This window comes from Hermetia illucens, chromosome 2 (genome assembly GCF_905115235.1).
Source record: "Hermetia illucens chromosome 2, iHerIll2.2.curated.20191125, whole genome shotgun sequence".
Classification (NCBI taxonomy): domain Eukaryota; kingdom Metazoa; phylum Arthropoda; class Insecta; order Diptera; family Stratiomyidae; genus Hermetia; species Hermetia illucens.
This window is the reverse complement of record NC_051850.1, coordinates 56,699,435-56,715,817: the sequence shown is the minus strand read 5'-3', so window position 1 is coordinate 56,715,817 and position 16,383 is coordinate 56,699,435. Positions and strand designations below refer to the sequence as shown.

Sequence of the window (16,383 nt, the reverse complement as noted above, 5' to 3'; positions counted from 1 at the left end):
GGAAGGAAGATCCGCCTGCTGATTTCGTTTATTTCGCTGTTGTTTTTTATGTGGTAAATTGCACATGTCATTTGGATAGACCCTAGAGTTGTTTTCTGCCCTATACGCACGAATATGTACAGGATTTACACGGGACTCTTGCTTATAAGGAACCAAGCCGCTATACTCGGCATATCCTAAAATTTGCATTGCCGAAGTTGCTAGAGCCAGACTATAATTTTTTGGAGGCCTCAAAAGGATTCCTGGTTGTAGGATTGGGGAGCTGTTGCCCCTCGTAAGCGCGGCGGACTAATTCTGGAAATCGGCGCCGAATGGATTCTGCTGTTCTCACCCATGTCGCAGCAATCGAAAGTCTATGGAATTTATGGCATTCAAACAACGTACTACAGGGTCAATTGGACTGCATCGAATTCTCTTTAGATCGCTCTCTGAGATGATGTGTAAAGTAGCGTACCATTTAGGTTCACCGGCATCTTTCGGGTTATTTACTTTAGGATGATGTTAAACCATATTGTTGCCAGCCCGTCTCCTTACTTTAATTCAACCTCACTGTCATTCTCATGAGCCTAATTAGTTTCACTGGAACTTCAAAATCAGACAAACTTGGGTTGGTTGGAGGCAACGAAAATTTCATCCACATCAACACTTCTCGAGTATCGGTTTCACTGTGAATATTTGATCAATTACAGACTTCATCTTAAACCTTTCTTAGTATCGGCTTATAACATCTTCAAGCTGCTTGCGTTATTTTTTACAGTAACATGTATACTAAAACAACGATATTTCTTTATAGCTCCGGCGGAAGAGTTGCTTGCTTTGCCAAACCAGACGGTATTTAGGAGCTCAAGAAACTTGTTCGCTATTCGCGGCCACCAGACGGCAAGGATGCTAGATGTTGCACATTTCTTATTAAGGACGGGATCAATCGGATTGAATGGTGTTTTCACCCAAATTCTCTTATCGATCCAGCGGTGAAAGAAACAAGCCGATGAGATTGCCATGTTTCTACTGCAGTCGAATTTCGGTCTCGTTAGTTATATCGTGGAGGCTATGCCCCCCCCCCCCTCACGGTGGTCCGACACTTTTCCAATCTTTTCTACTAACCCGCCAAGTATTATCTGCACTTCGTTCGCAGGCAGTGAATTAAATACTGACTCAAGGCGATTGTAGAGTTTTCCTTTTAAACAGGACGGCTCAGTCCTTTTCTTCCTTTCGGGCATATACGTTGGTAAGTTAGAGGTTAAAAAAAATAATTTACGCTAGAAACGTATCAATTTTTTTATTGATTTGTCTAGAGTTTGTTACACTACAGGCGAACTTCTTGTTGTAGACTATGAAAGCTGTGCCGCATTCTCGCTTTCCAGGATGTTTTTCCGATTCGAAGAATTGAGTATGAGTTACATACCTCATTGCCTAACAAGAGATCTGTTTTGAACGACCAACATTCTGTGTTGAACTCCCGCAACAGTACCAACTAAACACTCCCTGCCATCAGAGAACTAGCCTGGAACCGTTTGACATATTACTTCAGGCTAGCCTTCTCGCTCTCCTGGCTTTCGGAGCCTTCAAGTCAGAGAATCCCTTTTACCAAAGAGAAGGCAAGTGAAGAAGGAAGTTGTTAGTTCAGGGAACCCCTTGCTATCCGGCCCCTTCGTCGGTCGAGTTCAATCTCCTTACAACATAATGCGCAACACGATTCCAATTTCCAGCGCTCTTTAGCATCTCTCTGACAATGTCGTCTGAGAGAGCTCCCTTGTGTCTGCATAAAGCTGCTGACGAAATTCGTCCCACCTTTCGCAAGAGAAAAAGGTATGTTCCGCGTCGCCCGCTACTCCAATGCAGAACACACAATAAGGAGATCGCGCCTTCCCAATCCCGTGCAGGTGAGACTGAAAATTTTCATGCCCGTTTAGAAGTTGGGTAAGGGACCACTCCCGCGATAACTATCACCCCTGATCCGATAAACGATGTTTGCTGCTGCTTTGATTTGCTCGAAGAAGCTCATCTTCCAGGAGACAATTAAACCAAGATATGTAATTGCTGGCTTTGACTCTATAGTCAACTCGCCGATCGATATGGGACGCGGGGTCGGAATTCTCCTTCTGGTCAACACGTCTACTTCTGTTTTTTTTTTCAGTGCAAAGCTTAAACCGTGACCAGTCATCCATCCGCTTATCCGTCGCATCAATATGCCAAGTCTGTTTCACGCACTAGCCGGCAAAAAGTGCCGCAACGACGTCTGCATAACCGAGCAGCCGCGACTCTTCGGGCATATCGACTCCCAGCTGACTATCGAAGGAAGCGTTCAAGAGGTCCGGCCCACCGCTGGCCATCTAGCGTCTCATAGAGATGGGTGCTGAAACGTTGGCGTCGATCCGGTGTTTGAAACTACAAGCCCCGTTCTCGTCGCCATTTCCAAAATCTGTTTCACTCTGGAGTCCGGCTGAGGCATGCTGCATTTAAGGGCCCTAGCCTCCGTGCTCGAAACGATGTCCTCCATAGCATCAAGCCGGCGCCGAAAGTCCGGCATCGTCTCATTCGGCGTCAGGTAAATGCTTAGAAACGTTATCCCTAAACACCGAATCCAGACAAATCTATTCCCTTGGCCTTGGGCAAGAACAAGAAGTCGAACGTCGTCCCGAGCTCATATGGCGGCGGTGTTCGATAAATCGAGATTGAATGAGGCTGGGCCCCTGATTAAGTATTGCTCGCTGATTAGCATTAGATCAGCATGTACCTCCGCAACGAACTGCGCTAGTTACTAGTGAGCAGTTGCACTCCGGTGCATATTAATTTCTAAAATGCCCATCATGGCATTCGCGCCCTAGCTCTTCCCACTTTCGCCCTACATATTGGGCACCGCCCCGAGCCTGCAGTGTATACGACGCTCTCACCGGAAGCGTGACAATCCGTGCAGAGAACGCAATTTTCGATACTTGGCCGCATCTGCGGCATTCTGGCCTCCTGTCGGGTGCCTTGCATGTTGCTGACATTCATAGTCCAGACACCTGCAGCACTTAGTGGGAATTATCCGCATTCTTACCCTGTATTCTATCCATCCAAATTCTATTTTCCCGCTGCTAAGGAGTTTCCTCGCATATTGCGCGGTGACTTCCACCACGGGGAGTTTTTGTCTTGAAGCATTTACAGAGGTGATACCATCTATCCCTTTGGACATTCGTGCTTTATGGCCTCCTTTTCCGTGACGCAGTCAAAATCGCGAATTTCTAGAGAGCACATAGGCTCCAGGTGAGAAACAAGGGCCTTCTGCCCCAATAGTCCCTTGACAGCTTTGCAGAACGTACTCTTACTAGTCGTTTTCGGGTCCAGTTCGACGAGGACTTCGCCACCCTACGTTTTCCGTCTGGAAGATACCTCTGCTCCGTTGTCTTCAGGTTGCATCTTGTAGCGAAATTCACTAAGGACTTCCGCAAATGTCTTGCCTTCCGTCCGTTTAATGTACAGAGCCTATTGTTTAGTCCTCCTTCGTTTCCTCTTCATTTCTGTTGCTGGCTTTTGGTTCGCAGCCTCCTTGTTTTTGAACAGACGGGTCTCTGGCGGTGAAGTCAATTGTTTCGTTTTATCCCACTTCGCCTTCAGGTGCTCCCCATTTCGCTTTGCAGTTGGCTATCTGTGGTCCATTTGGCGCAATAAGTGTTTTTAGCGGGGACTGCGGCTGTTTCTGCTTTCGAATCGTCATCCACTGCTCTCCACGTTCGTCTATAGAAGAAGATGCGGCTCAATAGTTCATTCAGGTCAATCAGCCTGTTTTTGACGCCTTTGCTAACATTCCTCTGGAGGAACGTTGCCGATGGTATACGCTTCACCACTGCTGCGCATTTCCTGATGAGCTTTTCCTCGTCGGTTCTAGCTAGGACAGTCGTCTGCACTTGCATTCCGTTCGTGTTCGTATCCACCTGCTCAGGACTAGTGATTTTGAGTGTTTTTTTCGAAACAGGGCCATTACAGGGTATTGGAAATGCCGTCCCCGCATCGTCAGTTGCGCCACTTGGTAACGCTTCCTCTATATTTGGGCGTCCTGGTGTCACATCGGGTACGTCAGCCCTCGATTCCTCTTTCGCCGATCGCTGCAGTGAACGACGCATTTTTGTGCTGCACCTAAACGCACTGAGCTTTTCCTCCTTCCCTGTTCGCCGGGTAACTTGAGGTTATTCCATAGACCAGCTCGACAGTTGGCGCTCTGATGCCGTGTTTTGGACTATTGGGAAACCTGAGTAGTATGATGGGAAATTCTTTGACTCAGTCCTTCTTTTCGTGGCACATTATGGTTGCCTTAAAGGAGTTGTGCCAACGTTCGACTGTCAGGGTGATATCCTATAGCTCATTGGGTTGGGCATGCGACCATATGGGTTAAGGAATCGAACAGTTGTCAGTCAAACTATTTTCCGTTATCGGTTGTTATTATGTCTCGAACTTTGAAAGCCAAGGTCCAAAGAACACGCCCATGGAGATGCTTGCTTTAGCGCACTAGGCCAAAACCGCCTCCCGCCAAGATGTAAAACGATCAACCATGGTAAGGCAGTATGCAACCTTAGCGCTCTACGATAACTCCAACGATGATTATATATACGTTTGGTTGCCGTTATTTCTTATATGAAGCAAAGCACGTCAACCACACCCACGTACCTAAATCTGTTATACCTTAAAAAGCCCATCTCGCTTCAAAATAGCCTGGTGCCATGGTAGCATAACTCTATTTCCAATTTGCTCGTATGTTCGCTGGAAAATGTAATTTAAATCACACAAGGATGTTATTATTACGGAGCAAAATAGTAATATCTGTCTGCGAATAGGTTTCTCCATATTTGCCAACAAAAGGACACTAAATCCACATACATCTCCTCGGGGCCATTTCACTCCTCGACACCTCTCCTCTTCCAACTTTTCCCATTTATGCTTGCCTATCACATTTCCCAATTCACAATTCAATCATATTCTTTTCATTGATTCGTTTCTTTTTCTATTTCTTCTATTTCAAAAAAGGATGTCAATAGACCATTCGCCGAAGGGTCCTGTTACGAGTCTGAGTATAAAATCTCTTCAGATAGCGGATGAGGACGTCTACACTTGTGAGAGTACGTTCTTGGAGCCGAGGGAGTCGTGCGACACATCGGGTGTGTACCGGATCGATCTGAAGGTGGAAGGTAAGATTCCCAGTTGAATTCAGGAGTTTTCAAGTGGAATTGCATCAGATTGTATCTAATGTTGTTTTAGATACAAAACTGTTTGAATTCCAAATCCGCTGAAAATTGCATTTCACTTATTGTTGTTTTTCTTGCTTTTCCTCGGGCATGTTCTACAGTTCCTCCGTCTGCTGTGCATATACTCGACGAGAACGGAAAATTCGTGAAGAATGGGACAAAGTATGGACCGCTCCGGGAAGGTCATAAACTAAAATCGATATGTGAAGTGAAAGCTACACGTCCCGTGCCAACTGTTGCATGGTATCGGGGTGGAAAACGCTTAACAGGTAAGTGTGTCATGTTATTATCCTTTAATAAGTGGCTCGAACTTTTGGGGGCATTTTTGTAGAAGGGGTCCTGCCAAGGTGAATTATTGAATTAAGTTGATTGACGATGTTATCGCTTAATGACGAATAATAAAATAAATTAGCTTTCGCAGTATTCAGAGTGGAAACCGAGGAGGGTATCAATCACTATCGTTTGGAAAATACGTCCTTGTACTTCGCACTATAACACCAGATAGAAAAGTAATTGAATACTCGCCAGTACAAAGTCGGAAATTTGCTTCGATGGAACCAAAGAAAATGGGTTTCACTGTCAAAATAATGTGTTGGTCAGCTATATTACCGATAGATACGAAATTACATTAACTTCGCCCAAATCAGATGTTTGACTCCCACATAAATAATTTTATTACATTCAATCGAATTTTCGGGTTGCGTTACCAATACTTTAACTGGCGGCGTATTTCTAACAATGGAGTATTGTGTGACCGCAATGTAGGAGCATTCCTAATGATGTATTCATGGCTTGAACATTCTTGAAGAATATTTGGATAGGGACATGCCTTTTTTCTGAATAAAAGAAACAGTCGAAAAAGGAATGTATTCAATGTCAGAACTACTTCACATTAAAGCCCATATGATCCTGTCAGTTCTCTTGCATTCTCTTGAGGTCGCATAAATTTCGAAATTCACACTAGTATCAAGGTATAGCTATATCAACTAGTCCATTAAAGTAATTCCAGTCCACATCTGCAATTATGAAACTGTCAGCTGGGCTATAAATGGATGTAATTTTCAATCAATTAGGATACAGTTAAAACGTTGTGATTTTACCCGAGTACCCGCCGTGCCGACCTAATCCCACGGTCTTATTCGGACACGAATCGATTTAGAGATCACAATCAGAGTCCCACTGTGAGTGGCACAGCGGTACTGGTTTACACTCAGCGAAAACTCAACATTGATACCAGTGGATGCGCGGCTTTGTGTATAGCCCTCGAGTGTACAGCGCGACTCTATGTTTGAGGTCACAAGTAGCTTTGTCTGTGATATGGACGCAACCATAACCTCCATGAAACTTTCACAAGGGTGCTACCCGCAGATATCTGGGCAGAGAGCACATCCCCCGGGAATCCTCCTGAGACGTGTGCCCTCAGAGGACTGGTGAAGTTTCGTGGTGGGAATCACTTTAGATGAGTGCAGACTAGAATTTCATAGTCCGAGGCCTCGGCACATTCGTCTACTGCATCACGATCAGTAAGTCAACTTGAAGCGTTTTCTGGAGGACCTCCTTCACCATTTGGTATTGACTCAGCGCTAGGCACTTGTTAGGATGAAGAGAAAGTGCTAACTATTATCGTGACGGTCCTAATCTCTCTAAACGGACTCTATCAGCCTCAGAAGTGAAGTTTGTTTGCAAGGTTTCGCCACTCTTGTTCGTTTAGCCCTGTGAGTTGGGGCTTCAGGGTACACCCACAGTATTCCCTGCTTGTCGCAAGAGGCGACTCAGGGGAATAGAAATTTTGCAAATTTTCAAACTGTGCGAAACCGAAACGTCGGCCAGACATCGGATAAGGACTAACCTCGCTCCGAAAACCTTTGGCTATCGAAAACTTATTATGATTGGTTTCTGGAATGTGTGCATGCTCCTCGACAACGGTATGCTCGCTTTCTTCAACTCGGGGAGGAATTCCAACAATATAAACTGGACATTCTAGGTTTAAGCGAAGTGAGATGGTGACCTGGAAGTCGGTTTTTGACAGGCTTCTGATTGCAAGATGCCAGTCCGGGTTTAAATGCATCACAATTGTACACTTCTGTGCACCAAGGAAGACTTCCGATATAGTGATCGGGGTGCTTTCCGTGAGCAATTGCACGCAGTTTAGAAAAGGCTTCCTCAAGTTGTCATTGTAATTGTGATAGGTGATCTGAATGCCAAGGTGGGACCTAACAACGCCTTGTTCGAACATTTGATCGGGGAAGCACGGTCTTGGTAAGGATGATGGTAGGGGGTTCGCAAATGTTTGTACTTTCTACCACCTCGTCAATGGTGGCGCATTGCTCGAGTCCAAAGCCTGTTATAAGGTCAGTTCTGGTTCAAATGGTAGGCACCGTACAAGCAAACAGATTGACCACTTCGCGATCAGCAGTGGATTTAGGAGTGGTCTCCTGGATATGCGCAACAAGAAAGACGCTGACATCGGCCTCGAAAGTGATCACCATCTGATCTCCGCTTACGTTTTGCGCTTCGTATTGCGTCCGCCACTTCTCGCAAGGTTGCCATGTGCTGCATCAAGCTAACATTTCAGAGGATTTTCTGGTCGGAAAGTCCGCCAAGGTTGCATCTTGTCATCGCTATTATTATTTGCTATCGCAAGCGACGTTTGTTCTTGTTATGGATACCGTCACACGGGATATTCAACGTCCAGCGCCCTACATACTGCTTTATGCAGATAATGTTTTCCTAGCATCTGATAGCAAAAATGATCTCGAGCCCAAAAATGGAATGATCGCCTCATGCAACACGGTCTCAGATGGAATTTAAACAAAACTGAATTTTTGGCGACCGATCCCCATGAAACAGGCACAATCACTATCAACGGCAGTGATCTGCCCAGAACTGAGCGATCTAAAAACTTCGCGTCAACGCTGTCAGCCAATGGAGAACTGCGTTATGAAATTGCTTCACGTATTAACGCAACCTAGATGAAATGGCGTTCCACAACTGGTGTTCTTTGTGATCGACTTATCAACGAACTTCTCAAATCTAAAATTTACCGCAATGTCGTCTGTTCTGTCGCCCTCAATGGTTATAAGTGTTGGCCAATTATAAAAGACAATGAACGGCGTTTTGCGGTAATGGAGACGAAGATGTTGCATTGGACTACTGGCATAACACGTTTCGATCACATCCGAAATGAAGATATCGTCGATCGTTATGGGGTTGCACCGATCGTGGAAAAATTGCGAGAGAGGCGTCTTCAATGGTATGGTCATGTAATTCGTACTAACGAGAAATCACTTGCCAAGATTGGTCTGAACATCGAAGTCGTTGGTAAACGACCAAAAGGCCGGCTGAAACAACGGTGGCTTGATACGCTCGATGGGGATTTAAAAGTCTCCAGATTGCACCCAGATCAGGCATGCGATAGAGCCAAATGACGAAACCGATCACGACGAACCGACCCCGTTTATGAACGGGATAGAGGCTGAAGAAAAAGAAGAAGCGACGTTTTTCATGCGACTTTGCCCGAAAGATGTGGAGGAGTTCAATAGACAACGGCATCTTTCCTCAAACACTTAGATTGCCCTTTCTCTGTTTGCTCTCTCAAAGGGTGATGACGTTAGCCCAATGCTCTGTATTTGGAAAGAGAGACAAATAGAGTTGGACTGCAGTTCAACACCAATTAAACCAAGGTGCTCAGTCTGCGAGTCATCGCACTTTCCTTATCTATATTACTGGGTAAGGCATTAAAGGTGTGGGAATGCCAGGAGTGCAGCGACCGCCGGCTGTCGTTTGGTTAGCTCAAACGCCTGGATGGCCTCTGTGGACCACGCAATCTAGCGTAAGTCTTTGGTCTTTGGTCCAGACAAGTAGGCGTTAAAAATCGCTTGGTGTTGCGCGGCTTTGGATAAGAAATGACGATGGATGGATGGACATGCCCAAAAACCTTCGCCGACCGTTTTAGCAACAGGGAGCTTCTAAGGTAGTAATGGATGCACCTTCGAGAAGATATAATAGTCTGCAGTGCGGGTGTAGTGCTGCATAGCATGCCTGGCTGACTGGGGGAGACTACTTTCGGTAGTAATATTGGGATATTTTCGAAGTGTGTGAATGCGAGGATCGACTACTTCTTCACCTCCAAAGATCTGGAGTCCGCACACGCCAAAATGGCCTGGGTCCTTTCCAGAAGTCGGTGCAACCTCAGTGATTTCAGGAGCTCAACCTTATCCTTGTCCAACTGCTTCATCTCACGCTTTATGGGAGTGCGCTTTAATTTCGAGGAGGAACACTCCTCCAGAACTTCGGCGACGGGTCTAATCGACTCATGTTCGTGGTTGACGAGTGCGTGATTGAATTACGTGCCCGCAAACACAAACTGCGCCTCCAATTTTCGAAAGCAGGCAGCACCAGGTGGCATCCGTGTTACCACTGGGGTGCGGAGGCGTTTATCGCGTTGTCATCAAACGACATTTGCGAAATAGGTGGATTTACTTGGAGAAAACGAAGAGTCGGCCGAGCCCCTCTACGAGCAAAAAACCTAAAAACTTAATTACGACTGAAACGGAACTCAGCCCCAAACTAGAACCGCTCGAACGCAAATGCTGACTACAGAAGGGGAAACGAACGGAGCGCCAGAGACCACAGTTTGTTCAACTTTGTTTCTTTTTTAAAAAACTTTGCGGCGTCTCCTGCGACTTTACGTGTTATACTTTACAAAAATAATAATAATTTAACTAATTGAATAATAAAAAGAAATATCAAATCTGCCATTCTTCTGCAGTTCATCCGGCGACTTTATTCTTCCCACACTCTCCTGACCCATTATTCCTGGCCTTCCCTTCCTCCCTAATAACTCCACCACCCTTCCCTGCTTGTGTCCGCGTTCGTGTACTCCTGTGCGTCCTCCAGTTTAACCTTTCTAGGAACCACTTAAATCGCACTCTTAACCTTGTCGTCTCTAACTTTCCTATGCATTGACTTTCCCGATGCCCTTACGTTGTCCCTGACGCCCATCATCCTGCTCTCGAGTTCGATGATCAGATATTTCCACTCCAGTCTCCTGTTGCGCGCAAGTCTACCAAGCTCAGCTTTCCCTGGCGACAATCAACTGGGTTCTCGTCCTCTCTCCATTAACGTGTGACCACGCACTCAACACCTTCTATACCATTTCATCTGATTTTCTTTCTCGTTACGTCTCCTCCTTTCCTAAGTGTCTACACATAAAAAATGGTCAAAAACACACTGTGAGGAAGAAGTTCCTGTCTTCCAAAATCTATGATGACTTAGTTTTTTTTCAAATCTCTGGGTTGCGTAAGTCCAGAAATGAATATTTGACCACTGTTGAAGACGGGAAGCGCGGGAAAATGAAATCTTTCTGGTCCCACTTTCACAACTCCCGCTACCCTGCCCAGTTATCCCCTCCGTCCATTGAATTCTCTGGCTTCTCAGCTAACTCCCCCCAACTATTTTCTGATTTACTTTGCCGCTACTTTTCGTCAGTCTATGTTCCCCCTCCTTCCTTCTCTTTCCTCCCGATAGTGAATGTACCCTGCTCCGCATCGCCTATCATTCCCCTTCTTACCCCTCTCCTTGTCGAGTACCTCATTGGCAAACTTGATGCCAATGTCGGACCTGGCCACGATGGTCTTCCAAACCTCTTTTTCACTTCAAATTTAAACGATTCACGTAAATTGATTCTGGTTCATTTAATATTCACGATTAAAGAGAAAACAAATGTGCATATTCTGTTTAAAAAAAGAAGTTCCAAAACATGAAAATATTATTCCTGTTAATGACTCTACTTTGTTCTTTCTCTGGCAGACTGTTTTTCCTGCCAGGTTGCCCCACCAGCCTCGTAGCTGTCAATCTGCTGTCAACAGGTAGGCGAGCCACTCAGGCGGGAGAGTTTCCAGTCGTGGAGAATTGAGCTACTTTGGTGTGGAGGTCGGACGAATCTCCGCTAAGCTACTCCACACAACAGCGCTTCCACACTGGCTTCGATCGCCTCATTTCAATTGTTTTTGTTTTGTCCTTCCACCACGTCCATTTGCCATCCTCACTAGTAACATCCCAAGGCATCTATTCATGTTTGCTTTGTCCCAACGATCCCAAACTATTCACTGCTGGTTCATCTAAACCACAATTATGCACAATAAACTAACTTATTCTTTAAAAGTTTGCTAATATTCTAGCATTCAGGATTCATCGAATTCCTAATTCTAGTTTTGTCCCTGAATATTCTTAGCTGTTTGATTTTATTCCACTATTCCAAATTGTCCACAGAGAACAGTGCCCATAGTGCCCATAATATAAAATCGGACTACTGATTACCGCCAATCTCCTTATCCTGACAATTCTCGTCGCTCTACGCTCATACTTTTCAACTCCTGTGAAAGCTTCTTATGTGGTGTGTTTATATTTTGCATTCACTCTTAATATGGTCATTTTCGAGGTAATCCCTCCTAAAAAGATTTTAATTCCTCTATTGTTATATGTCCAAATTTTGACGCTACGTAATCTGGGTTTCTCAACTCTGCATTTTTCTTTAGTCTTCAAAGAACGAGTCAAAGGTCTGAAAATAATTTGGCTCCCAATTCTATTAATGCACCCTCACCTGGAAATGCTGAGAATTAAAGGATTCAACAGATTTAACTTCATGCATCTACTTGAAAATATATCTTTACTCTTAGAAGGTTCAACTCGAGCCTTTCATCTAATCTGTTCGTATAATTTTCCACTCATATTGCACATCCTTGTAAAATCATTTTCGCCCTTCATAAGCATTTTCTCGTTCCCAGCCCTTATCATAAGTGTTAATTACAAGAATGAGGATAGCATTAATGTTCATGTTCCTCCCGAAATATAACGAATTTTACATCCCCACCGAAGGAATATTTCCATTATCATCAGCTCGTCCTTTCGACATGCTGTTCGCACGCAATACTAGCATGAGCACGAGGGAATGACGCTCCAAAAATATGAGCCGGGTATTTAGCAAAACACCTGGCCGTTAATGTAATGCCACCTCATTTTCTCCGGCATTAAAAAGTAGATATCATACAAAAGATATTATTGAAAGAATACCATCTCGCGTAATTATCTTCTTGAATGAAAACGCGGCATAATCGGCTCTCCCACCCTCCGTCCTATCTCCGAGCACGAGATTTCGATGGTAGATACACGCTGGACTCGGAGCCTAGGTGAAGCTTACAAAATCCTCGACATATTGAGCGCGAGCACATTTTCTATTATGTTGAGGGTGGAAACCTTGCCAGTTAGAGGCGGAAGAATGGAGGGAATGATCACAAAAAGCTCATTAGTTTTTGCAGTCGCTGCGGAGATAAATGGAGAAAATGGCAGCGATTAATTCTATTGCAGGTTTTTAGCACTACAGTGGAATTGAATGACGAGCGAATTTATTTCTTACTTCATTCAGGAACTTTGCCGACCGTTCTGGTCTTTTATTTCTGATAGTGCTCGATGCCGTTCTGAATTCGCTGAGATTCCTGAGCTCAGGACACGCTTTGTTGGATATTGAAATTGGCCCATCATGCGAAAAGTTGAAGCCAGTGATGATGTCGTTTAATCGAACTCTTGAAAGGGATACTAAATTGAGGTAATAACGAGTAGAAAGCCCTGCTCCCTGGTTCGATTGTGTGCCGGCTGAAGATTGCTGCTCCCAGATGAAGGAATGGTTGAAAAGGAGAAGGTTATCACCGTGTTACTGTATAATCGCACGCCGCCCATTATTGCCGACAAATTGCAACTTTTCCGATGTTGAATATCGACTTGGTCCTTCTGGGGTCTGCTGGCGTTGCTGGAATGACGGTATCCTTTATGCCTCTCCATCATTCCTATTATCATTACCCTTCATACACATTCAGTGTTCCATTGTGCTGCCACACTCCATTGTCCTCTGAACTATAAGACCAAAATTAATCCTTTTGATTTTTTGCCTTACAGATTCCCTCCACGTGGATGAACAGAACGGACTGTTTTATGTGAAATCCGAACTATTGCTGATAGTGTCTCGCCTTGAATTGGGCAACAATATCGAATGCCGCGTGGAGTCGCCATCCTTGGATGATGAAATTATTACCAACTATCTGGCTTTGGATCTTGAAGGTATGTATTGGTCGGGGAACGCGCACGAGGAAAAGAAATGGGTGTTGTAAATAAGGGTGGAGGGCATGAACTTTCATCAACGGACTCATTGACAAGCACTCGATTGACTAGAGCCTGAGTGAAAAATGGACAACTATAAGTCTGAATATCTTTTGTCTGTTCAAATTGGCTACTGTTGACTGACAGCATTTTTTGTGTAGTGTTCAGAAAAAGTTGCAGTTTTCTAATAAATGGTTTCAATTCGACTTTTTTTTGTTCCAGTACCGCCAACGAGTATCAACCTAACTGGCGTCGAGCACCATACGGTTCAGGGAACTAATGTTCTACTTGAGTGTAAGGTAAGGAAATTTAAGATTAGATGTACTGTGCTTTACCATTATATGTGTTCTTATCCGTTAAAAGAAACTGTGATCTACTATACTTAAGAATCTTCAATTTTCGACGGTGCTATATCGCCACGCTGCCGAATTGATTTGGCCATCATAGATACAAGTGACTTTGCGTCCATGTTCGTTCTTTAGGAAGGCAGTAAACACCTGTAGAAATTTAGCTGAAGTCTCTCTCATTACCGGCTTCAGTGCCTCTTGAAAGATTCGGTTAATACTGTACCCTGCGTTATGTCGAACTCTTTTCGTCTCCGGGAGTAGACGGGGAGCTCCTGAGTGTTGGGACCGTAATCGTCCATTCTACTATATATCGCAGGATACATAGCGAATCCCGCGCTCACATTACTGGATAGAAATCTATTTTCTTGCAGAGTTGTTGCTATACTATACTGTCCACGCATTGAGTTATCTTCACAATACTTTCAGATATCTTCCTGCTTTTCGCCAAGTCAGGATCTCTTCTGATAGAAAAATTTTGATGTATCTAGTGTCAGTTAGGCACTGTTGGTTAGGGTCCTAGCAAGGGAGAAATAGAATCATTTTTGCAAAGGCAACAGAGATTCCATATCCTTTTACACTTAGCGCTTGACTGTTGCTGTAGATTGCGATACACTTGTCCTTCAATAGGTTGCAGCTCTGAGGATCGAATATGTACACTGCAGCCTGGAAGCTTTTGTGCAAGCCCACTTCCCGTTTTCATCCGGAAGATAGAACCCTGCTCCAGAGTTGTGGCCTATTTTTGAGCCATTGTCGGAAGTGATCTCAGCAGATCTTGACGCAGATTCTTCTGGTCTTTCCAAATTCAAGTTCGGTTTACAGAGCCCATAAGCTACGAAAGATCGTTCCATCTTTGAATGTACATGTGTACCTGTTTGCTCCAAAGAAACTCTTTATCTAAAATAGGTATTTTAGTCATACTAAATAGTATGGGTTTAAATAGTCATACTTTAGATGAAAACTGCCCTAATTTTCTGCAAGAGGTAAGCACATAGTCTAGAGCAAGAGTTCCCAAATAAATATTTCCTACGAGTGAATAAATGTGGATAAATGTTACCCATATCAGGCGCTTTTGAAGTCCTTAAGGGATACTTCACAAGCTATTATTTGCTTTGCCACTGGGAACCACCGTTCTCCCGTGTTCCAATTATTCTTGCAACACTTCCTTGGAAGGTTTATGAAAACCACGAATTCTCTCTGTTCCAATCCTGTCACCTGTTCTCCTGGGTAATGGGTAAATACAAGGAAGTCTGTATTGTTTCCTGAGAGAGTTCAAAATAACGAACTTACCCCGTTTAAGAACCGTGCACTGCTTCAGGTCGCATTAAAGTTTGTCGCAAGGAGTCTCTCCGCGAGTTCATACAGTTTAACCAGTCTTCATTCCTTTTAGTTTCACAAGCGCACTTCACAATTCATTTGTTTGATTTGCGGGAGGTGATTTCCAGAGTTTTGCAGTTCTCGACTCCATCAGGAGAATCAGGGGAATGTTTTACTGCGTTTTCCACAAGCTTCTTCAAAGCATTTTGAAGCTACGACTCAAAGTTTCCAGTTAAGATTCTATCATGAAAGGAGTTCTTATACGTACGGAGCTGCTCTCTTTTCGTTGAATTTCGCCGGATTCATTTTCCTAGGATTCTGCTTTGAAATTTGTAACTGGGAGTATTTAGTCTGTAATCCTTTCAACTGTGTGAGTTCCTATGCAGAGGGTCTGTCAATAGTGCAACATCATACGCTGACTATTCTTGAACACCTTCATACACCTTCATACTAATTTCTTCTTGTTCAAATACCAACCGGATACCCTCCACATCGGTGGATTTAACCATCTTGGTTTTTACCCTTTAATGATCAAAATCAATGGGCAGATTCTATTTACCAAGCATTCAAATGATATCCCCTGCCTTTCTTCGAGGATCCCGTATTCAGCATTAAACACACTCAGTCCTGCTAAGTTCGGTACTCGTGATGGTTAACTTGGTCCCGCTGTCAGAATTTATCTTTGGAAATGCCTAATGTAAACACTTCAATATAGCCTTAACGATACACTCCGAATTTAAGAGCTCATCACGAAAACCTTGATTATAAAAGTTTATCTTCCGTTCACGCTCCAATATTTTCCTTTACAGACACTCCTATAGAAAGGCAAATTTTCCCTCAGACGCATTACCATCCTTAAAGGACACTTTTAGGGCAAGGCAACTTTCTGTTTTTCGTATTTGCTTCCACAAGGCAGAACCCACTCTAGCCCTAACCCTGGTGGAAAGCATGGAAGCAGGCCCTGGAAGGGAGCATTTCAAAGCGTTGTCCACCTAAAATATGTCAGTCTTGCACTTTTTGTCCGCATTGCTGCTAAACAAAAATATTAAAGTACATCATAGATATACGATATTTCATCTGTCGATACCAATTAACATGTCTGGATGATATTTTGTTTAGACTTGGGGGGTCCTAAACCCGCATTCACTTCATGCCGGACCATACCAAATGGCGAGTAACTTATTTTTTTGATACACGAACTCCTCGTTTAGGCCTTAGTACCCAATCTTCAAGAAATATTAGGCGAAGACGGCTTTACGGTCTCTTTCAAGGGCAGAGGCAAATCGTCGATGCTGCCTCACTTCTGCCCTGGGAGCAGGGTGACCAAAGCGGCTTGCATATCTTAA

The 16,383-nt window shown here is 44.2% G+C and overlaps 1 protein-coding gene across 26 annotated transcripts in view; it reads left to right on the top strand.

The window, feature by feature from the left end:
- LOC119649806 (hemicentin-1) overlaps window positions 1-16,383 on the top strand; it is a 604,512-nt gene that overhangs the window by 489,296 nt on the left and 98,833 nt on the right. For all 26 annotated transcript variants that reach the window (XR_005249199.1, XR_005249198.1, XR_005249196.1 and 23 more), the window contains 4 exons: window positions 5,005-5,165; window positions 5,324-5,491; window positions 13,176-13,337; window positions 13,599-13,675. Coding sequence is in view for 20 of the 26 variants with exons in the window: in XM_038052132.1 (XP_037908060.1) it covers window positions 5,005-5,165; window positions 5,324-5,491; window positions 13,176-13,337; window positions 13,599-13,675 (568 nt within the window). In the remaining 6 variants the exon portion in view is untranslated. The remainder of the gene's footprint in view (window positions 1-5,004; window positions 5,166-5,323; window positions 5,492-13,175; window positions 13,338-13,598; window positions 13,676-16,383) is intronic.